Source organism: Nicotiana tabacum, chromosome 21 (assembly GCF_000715075.1).
Source record: "Nicotiana tabacum cultivar K326 chromosome 21, ASM71507v2, whole genome shotgun sequence".
In the NCBI taxonomy this organism is placed as follows: Eukaryota; Viridiplantae; Streptophyta; class Magnoliopsida; order Solanales; family Solanaceae; genus Nicotiana; species Nicotiana tabacum.
In genome coordinates this window covers 6,674,073-6,682,767 of record NC_134100.1, presented here as the reverse complement: position 1 = coordinate 6,682,767, position 8,695 = coordinate 6,674,073, and the positions used below count along the sequence as shown (strand labels likewise).

At 34.8% G+C, this 8,695-nt stretch overlaps 2 protein-coding genes across 3 annotated transcripts; one reads left to right on the top strand and one right to left on the bottom strand.

The window, feature by feature from the left end:
* Window positions 1-324: 324 nt before the first annotated feature.
* On the top strand, window positions 325-3,373 carry LOC107770662 (anthocyanidin reductase ((2S)-flavan-3-ol-forming)-like). Its single transcript, XM_016589997.2, has 6 exons — window positions 325-538; window positions 734-900; window positions 1,404-1,604; window positions 2,106-2,265; window positions 2,393-2,606; window positions 3,082-3,373. Exons 1-6 carry the CDS (start codon window positions 436-438, stop codon window positions 3,224-3,226), a joined length of 990 nt encoding a protein of 329 aa, XP_016445483.1. The 5' UTR covers window positions 325-435; the 3' UTR covers window positions 3,227-3,373.
* Window positions 1,677-8,151, bottom strand: LOC107770670 (uncharacterized). Of its 2 annotated transcripts, XR_012704501.1 has the most exons (3): window positions 6,877-8,151; window positions 2,369-2,599; window positions 1,677-1,959 (listed from the first exon to the last, which is right to left on the bottom strand). XR_012704501.1 is itself a non-coding variant. In XM_075242236.1 (2 exons), exon 1 carries the CDS (start codon window positions 8,063-8,065, stop codon window positions 6,920-6,922), a length of 1,146 nt encoding a protein of 381 aa, XP_075098337.1. In that variant the 5' UTR covers window positions 8,066-8,151; the 3' UTR covers window positions 2,157-2,599; window positions 6,877-6,919. The 2 variants fall into 2 exon arrangements, 1 of the variants encoding a protein (XP_075098337.1); XM_075242236.1 differs by lacking the exon at window positions 1,677-1,959 and having other exon boundaries at window positions 2,157-2,599.
* Window positions 8,152-8,695: the final 544 nt, after the last annotated feature.

Sequence of the window (8,695 nt, the reverse complement as noted above, 5' to 3'; positions counted from 1 at the left end):
ATTTCAGTCATGAAAGTAGTTACTAATGTTTGCATTAGGTAGGTTGTCAATATCATATATATTCCTAAGGATGCGGTCCTTTCTCTGACCCTGCGTTGATACAAGATATGTTTTGTGCACCAGACTGCTGTTTCTTTTTAGGTATTTTATAGTAATATTTCATGTGTATTTGTCTTTTCCTCTATTACATTATTACTATATTGTTTTTTTTTTCTTTCTATAGACCGTGCTTTGAACTTCGACGTTTGACATTTTGGTGGCATCACGTGCCCGTCTACCTCTTAACCTGATGATCTTAGTGATATAAAACGATGCATCCAAATATTTAGACAGCAGACTTTCATTAATCTGATACTAGAGTATTAACATTTGAGTGTTCTCAGTAATTTGTTTCTATAAGGTTTTAAAGTCTGACTTTAAAAACATTAAGAATCCATGGCAGCTTGTGTAATTGGTGGCACTGGTTTTATGGCATCTTTGCTTGTCAAGCTTTTGCTTGAGAAAGGGTACATTGTTAATACAACAGTCCGGGACTCCGGTTAGTTTTTAAATTTAACTTATAAACACTGATAGCGTAAAGAATATTTACTCTAACAATATATTTATCTTGTTCTAACATGTTGTCTGCTTTATTTTTTAGAAAACTAGTTCACCTTATGTTCAGAGTTACACATTATTTTTTCCAATGATCTAGTAGTCTAAAAATTCTTTAATATTGTTTAATTTCTTATAGGAAATCAAAAGAAGATCTCTCACCTCTTAGCATTACATAGTTTGGGAAAATTGAGAATTTTCCAAGCTGATTTAACTGATGAAACAAGCTTTGATGCACCTATTGCTGGCTGTGACATTGTCTTCCATGTTGCAACACCAATTAATTTTGCTTCTCAAGATCCAAAGGTATACAATTATACCAAGAACTCTTAGCCTTTCAATAACATCTAATCGGCATAGGTAGATTGAGGGCCGGGTTCTATGAGTTATATTGAACCAGTTGCTTTAGACTCGAACTATAAAAAAGGTAGCCTGGTGTACAAAGCATCTCATGTTCATGCAGGCCTCCGAGGAAGGGCCGCACCCTAAGGGGTATGATGTAGACTGTCTACCCTAATGGAATCATTAGTGGTTGCTTTCATAGCTCGAATCTGTGACCTATATACACAACAACATATACTCAATTTAATCTCACATAGTGGGGTCTGGAGAGGATAGTGTGTAACCAGACCTTACCCCGACCTTGGAGATAGAGAAGTTATTTCCAATAGACAACTACTGACCTATATATAGATATATTAAAAAAAAATTCAAAATGCATACATATAATAAGATCACCCTTATGGTGAACTCTATACTCTAAAATGTGGATTCAGACTATGCTAATCGTCGTTCCTTTTTGTTGACAGAATGATATGATCAAACCAGCAATACAAGGAGTTCTAAATGTTCTAAAAGCATGTGCTAAATCAAACACAATTAAGCGTGTCGTTTTGACCTCATCAGCTGCAGCTGTGACTATCAACCAGCTTAATGGCACAGGCCTCGTCGTGGATGAGTCTAATTGGACCGACGTCGAGTTTTTGACTTCCACAAAGCCACCAACTTGGGTAATTTCACAATATTATTATTAAAATCATATGTGATTAACTGATAAACTAACTTATATGAAAGTTATAACATGAATTGTGTAACCACTTCATTTAAGAGGTTAAATTTGTTACTTAAGTATGTCCTTAACATGTAACCTTACATGCGAGCCTGATTCTTTCTGTTACTGGTCAAACATGGAAATTGCTCTTTGAATCTAGAACCTCCATACACTCTGCGACCATATTGAATTATGTGGCGACCACATCCAAAAGTTAAACTGTCCGGGAAGAAGCACTAGTAAAGGTCATTACTCGTTGGATCAACTACTTCAATTGAAGCATTCTGGTAAGCTTGATCCTCGAATTAAGGTAGCTGCCAAGGAATGAATCAAAGACCTAAGGACGTTTCCAATACTGAGTGTAGACTTTTATGTACTTAATTATGTCCTTTAACATTATGGGTTACGGAAGATCTACATGAATTGGAAGATGATTAAAAGTTCTTTTTCTACTATGCAGGGATACCCTGTCTCTAAAACATTAGCTGAGAAAGAAGCTTGGAAATTTGCTGAGGAGAACAATATTAAACTAATCACAGTAATTCCATCTCTCATGGCTGGTCCTTATCTTACTCCAGAAACTCCAAGCAGTGTTAATCTTTCCATGTCCTTGATCACAGGTCTCAATAAAATATGAGCAATATATATAATTTAACTAATGTTCATTCTGAATTTAATTTTTCTTAGTAAAATTGCAAATGAATATAGCTCAGAGAATCTGACCTTAAATTTGCAATTTTTTGACAGGGAATGAATTCCTTATAAGTAACTTGAAGGGCATGCAGATGTTATCAGGTTCAATATCTATTACACATGCGGAGGATGTTTGTCGCGCCCATATTTTTGTTGCTGAGAAAGAATCAGCTTCCGGACGATACATTTGTTCTGCCATCAACACCAGTGTTCCGGAGCTAGCAAATTTCTTGAAGAAAAGATATCCAACTTCGGATGTTCCTACAGAGTAAGTAATGTTACCAATATTAAGCAACAATTGTTCACACTTGGGATGATATAAAAGTAGCTTTTCAAGAACAAATGCAAATGTTTCCTTGTAAAATTACGCTTCCTATTCACTTTTTGTTAGAATTGCCACTAACAGCGTATAGGTGCATCAAAGATCAGGGTCTAGAGACAACGACATGCAACTATTTAGCAAACCATAGGAGTAAAAGAGCAGGATTTAGGTATGGATAGGTCGAACTATTGGAAGAAAATAGAAAAGGAAGACTGAGTGGGAGCAAAGAAACTAGCGGACTGATCACTAAATAGATACAAATAAGTGCAAATTCTGACATCACCACAGAATACTTGGTTCTTTCGCTCCTTGGAGGCGACATTTTCCTTTTTTACTCTATTCCATTTTATATTCATAGACAGCATTATCTTTATGGCTTAAAAGTTTGGATACTGACATATATCTGATTGATCTATTGCAGTTTCGGGGATTTCCCCTCCAAGGCCAAGTTGATCATCTCGTCAGAAAAGCTCATCAAAGAGGGATTCAATTTTAAGTATGGGATTGAAGAGATTTATGATCAATGTCTTGCTTGTTTTAAAGATAAGGGGTTACTAAAGAACTGAATAGTTCAGTTAATATTGTGCATTTGTGCCAAAGAGCGGCAAGCCGGCACTCTTCTGTTAGCATTTGCTTTGAAGAAACAAGATTGCATGTAATACTTAAAGAAGAAATATTTTAAAAATAAAATAACTCTAGTTGCTGTTCTGTCATCTCAAACAATCATTCAAGAATTACTGTTTTAAGTGGAGAACCTTCTCTTCAACGAATTTTCAGGGACTACACATGATTTATTACATAACAGGAAACTAATTTTGAAATGTTCTCTTCTTTTGGTCGTGTCAAATGTACATTTAGTACTAATTCTTTCAAAAAAATATGAAAAGAAAAAAATAATTGAAATAACGTTCATTAAGATTAATCAAAAAATCTTCCTTGCTTAATGATTGATAAATGAATAAGAACCCTTTGTAACTTAACAGAGGAGGTGATCTTGTATAGCCACACATAATAATGAGTCACACTATAAATACGGCTATACTATAGAGTATAGATTATTGCATTTCGATGTCCACAAGTCTGCATTTGTCTGATAATTAGAGACTTAGTTGATATCTGAATTGACCCTAAATTGACTCATTAATCTGGTATAATCCTAAATGGCAATAAAATCACTTGTAAAATATGATATTGAAAGATTTAATTCAAACCTAATATAAAAAGACTTTGTTCCAATTCAAAATGTGCATACAGCTTTCAAGTTAAGGAAGAACTATTTAGCACCAATCACTTGATGTTTTCTACCCTTTTATATTTTTAAATTCCATTGGCAGTGTAAACCAGATCCAATTCATCAGAACTTCCCCAGGGAGCAATAGATTCAGTTGAAGAGCAAAACAACCTAATATTTTGATACTGGCACTTTTTTCAAAACCGAGTAATCCTCGAGGGTCAGTGTCGCACAGTTCGGAACCCGGTGAACAATGGGCGCACCTTCTCTACCCTTCTCCACTTAAACACTAGGCATTTGTCTGCGACAGGATTTGAACCCATGACGTGCACCTACCACATATCACATGTTGCGCTCTTACCACTATACTAAAGTCTGGGAACATTTTGATACTGACACAGTGACACTGATCAAATTAGGATTAACTAATCAGAAACAGAAGCAACATATTTCCTGCTAATGACTATCTGAGTGCACTCATACTCAGGTACAGTTATTCTTGCACTTTCTTGTTGGAAATCGACTTCCTTTGTTTGTTGTTTAGTATCATGTTATACTTAAAGAATAACACAGTGAGCAACGCTTCCTAGTGCATAGTTCCGGGAAGAGTTTAGATATTGACAACTTCTTCCCTGTATCCTTAGATAAGTTTTGAGGCCTTGACATGACTCTTGCACATAATATAGCAAACTTGCGCCTAAATTTCATGACACTTTTATTAGTTATTAATACTTATCCCAAAAACAAAACCATTATATCTTGTTAAGCAGTTGACAGTAAGTAGGCCACGAAATGTTCCACTAACTAAAGAGTATTCTTCTTCAAGTATTTGAAATGGCACAAGAGGCAAAGAGATTAGATCTTTGGTGAGGCTAAACTCGAAATAGCTGATAGCACGTTAAAGGAAATTGAAAGGAATTTCAATCACAAAGATGCAAACACCATTTTCTTTTGTCGTTGATACTTGTGTGCGAAAGTATATGACTATATTCTGTTAAGGGTCTTAATAGATCACCTATACCCTTAGTGACAGCTCTCTCTGACCATTTTCTTACATGTATTTTTTTTTTGTGAAGCAACATATTTTATATATAAGATACATTTTCTTGCATGTACATAAGAACTTTTATATATATGTTTATCATCCTTATGAGATTACACCAAAAGTAGCCTGTATAATTTACGTCTATATCTGAGAAATAGTTCTAGTTGCCAGATCGTTATAGGCATGGAATATCCTTGCTATAGAGTAAAATGTACCCATCTTAGGATATTAATGACAACAAATATATAATCAGTTTAAGCATCTTTGAATCATTAACCACACCAATATGTAACCATCTCCAAGCTGATTACGAAATCTATGGGTTAATATTTCCAGGGTTCCCACAGTACAGGAGAAATGCATCTATATTGTGTCATAGTCATTTATCTTGCTATTGGAGGAAGGTTATAGAAACTTATTGCTCTAAATGTTATCGCATCTGATCAGTGAGTCAATGCAACTCCGAAGAAGCTCAACTTGGAACAATGAGGTGCAATGCAATCCAAGTGATATCAGTTGCTTCTACAAATCTAACATTAAAAGATGACACGTTGACAAAAAGGAGGAGAAAAAATAGCCTTTTGTTGTCTGAGAACAGTTACTTTGCAACAACTTTTCTACTATTCATTTGATTTATATTTTCTTCTTTTTTCTATATCCATGATGACATTTTCTCCTTCTTGTGGGTCCTCTTTTCTGCTACTTATACGTCTCTTCTTCTCGGTTACAAATTCTTTTACTCATTTTCTAGTATGCTCTTCATTGTGTATTCTATTCCCTAAATTATGATTTATAGGCTGAATCCTTTGGAAAATGAAGAATGACTCTCGCAATAGCTGATTGTTGAGATATGACTCTTGGAGAAAGGCTTATAATTAGCACAATTGAAAAAGCTATAAAATATGATACTGGATGCTGTAACGCAGTTTTTTTTATTGTTGATTCAGTGTACTTGTTGAAATAAGTTTTAATGAGAATTAATTGAATATAATGCAAACTATGATATTAGCATGTAACAACACTATCAGAATTTCTCTAGCAATTACGAAAGGCGTGTCCAGAATGGAGTACAAAAAGCTACTAAAGAGTAAGCTACTAATTTCTTAACTGAGAAGTATATCTTCTCAGTTAAGAAATTAGTAGCTTACTCTTTAGTAGCTTTTTGTACTCCATTCTGGACACGCCTTTCGTAATTGCTAGAGAAATTCTGATAGTGTTGTTACATGCTAATATCATAGTTTGCATTATATTCAATTAATTCTCATTAAAACTTATTTCAACAAGTACACTGAATCAACAATAAAAAAAACTGCGTTACAGCATCCAGTATCATATTTTCTAGTATGCTCTTCATTGTGTATTCTATTCCCTAAATTATGATTTATAGGCTGAATCCTTTGGAAAATGAAGAATGACTCTCGCAATAGCTGATTGTTGAGATATGACTCTTGGAGAAAGGCTTATAATTAGCACAATTGAAAAAGCTATAAAATATGATACTGGATGCTGTAACGCAGTTTTTTTTATTGTTGATTCAGTGTACTTGTTGAAATAAGTTTTAATGAGAATTAATTGAATATAATGCAAACTATGATATTAGCATGTAACAACACTATCAGAATTTCTCTAGCAATTACGAAAGGCGTGTCCAGAATGGAGTACAAAAAGCTACTAAAGAGTAAGCTACTAATTTCTTAACTGAGAAGATATACAACCAAGATATCTATACAAAAGCCTAAAAGGTACTAGAGAGGGTCATTTTTAACTGGAAGCCTTCTACCATTAAACCACCATGAAGTGAAGCCGTTAAGACTGGAAAACTCGTGCATAAAAGGCCGAGCAAATTATAAATTCATTTGACATCCAAAATAACAATGTATCTCATAACTAACAGATATGAAACAACCATCAAATCAAGTTCTTACACGAGGTTAACGTACCAAAATCAGCATCCAAAATGCTAAGCAACCAGCTGCTGGTTCCTTAGTCATCTGAAGGCAGTTTGAGCTTATAAAGATGGTAGTCATTTGACTTTCCCAAACGCACAACCTCCTTAGCTTCCCAAATCCTTGACGATTTCACCATTCCATCGACCACTCCTTGCAACAACTCCGCATCAACATGACACTTCTTTTTAAAAACGTCTTTGCACAACTCAAAAGCCCAATCAAAATCACCCTTTTCACAAGCAGCCGTAATGACACTTCCAAATATCACCTTGTTTGGAGAAGATCCACTCTTCACCAATTCTAAGTACCACTTTTTAGCCTCCTCCAAATTACCCATATCACAATATCCTCTAATCAAAGTGCCATAAGTAAACACATCAGGCTTTAACTCAAAACTTCCCAGTTCACCAACAAGCTTGGCCGCCTCCGAGACTTTGCTATTATTAATCAATCCAACCAACTTAGCATTGTAACTTCTAATATCCGGAGTAACATTCTTGCTAACCATTAATTTCCACACTTTCTCACCGGCGTCAAACTTACCAGTTGAATAAAATGCACCAAGTATGGTATTAAATGTAACCAAATCAGGATTTAACCCGTTCTTTTCAATCTCATCAATCAAAGCAGCTGCTTTATCCAATGCCCCTTTATCACACAACCCCTTTATCATAATATTATACGTGACTACATCGGGCTTCACCTTAAGTTTTTCAGGCAATTCCTTGAACAAAGTCTCAAGTTTGTCATATTTCTTCGAATTGACAGAAGCCCCTAAAAGGGCATTAACGGATTTCAAAGTTTGCTTACAATTTCTGTCAGGCATTTCATCAAACACTTTCTGGGCATTCTCAAACAACCCACATTTTCCGTACAAACTAACAAGCCTTGCAGCGAAACTCTCTTTGGAAATGTCGGATTTGTATTGCTTTTGGTGTTCGAGGATTTCTTCGATCCATTTGAACTTTTTGGCTGAGGCTAATCGCTGAACTGTAGACTCGTAAATGCCGTTTTTGGTGCGGAAACGGTTGACATCTGAATACTGTTTGAATTTTTCGACGAGTCTTTTGAGGTTGCGCTCTTTGTATAAGTCATCGGAGATGGCTCTGATTGGAGATAATGAGGTTGTTGTAGCAGCAGTGGAGAAAGTACGGCGGATCGATCTGGTAAGAGTGGCCATTTGGGAAATGCAAAAGTAAGGTATTGAGAAAAGACTTTTGGACTGTAGGGTTTATGGTATAGCTATCAGGGTTTTTATGCAAATGGTTCTTTTTTCTTTTTTCCTTTGGTTCTTACTTCTTACTCACATAACTAGTCATATTTCCGGTTTACTTTTTTTTAATCGTTATACCGTTATAAATATAATTCTGTTTAACGTGAATGTCAATATTTTAGAAAGATCTTAGGGCTTGTTACTTGGTTGCTAAGTTAATTTTTCCCTATAAATAGAGGGGTTCTATTCCAGTGTAATTGATCCCAAAATTCAATAAGAATTCTCTATCCATATTTTTCTCTGTAATACTCTTCTTCTTTTATTGTTTATTACATGTTATCAGCACGAAACTCTAACCAATTGAGTAAAAGCTTTGGGATTGGGCATAATAATTGTCAATTGTTCCATGAACTTCCTTCGTGATTAAATTCTGGATTTAAGGTATGTATTTTACGCTATTTTTCTCTTTTATTCTATAATTTGATTTTAAATACAAACAAAGAAAATAAATTTTTATTATAACAATTATGTAGTTAGTAAGAAATTATAACCACTCGAAGTGGTAAAATTTCTATGTCTTGCCATGATTAAAGTCAT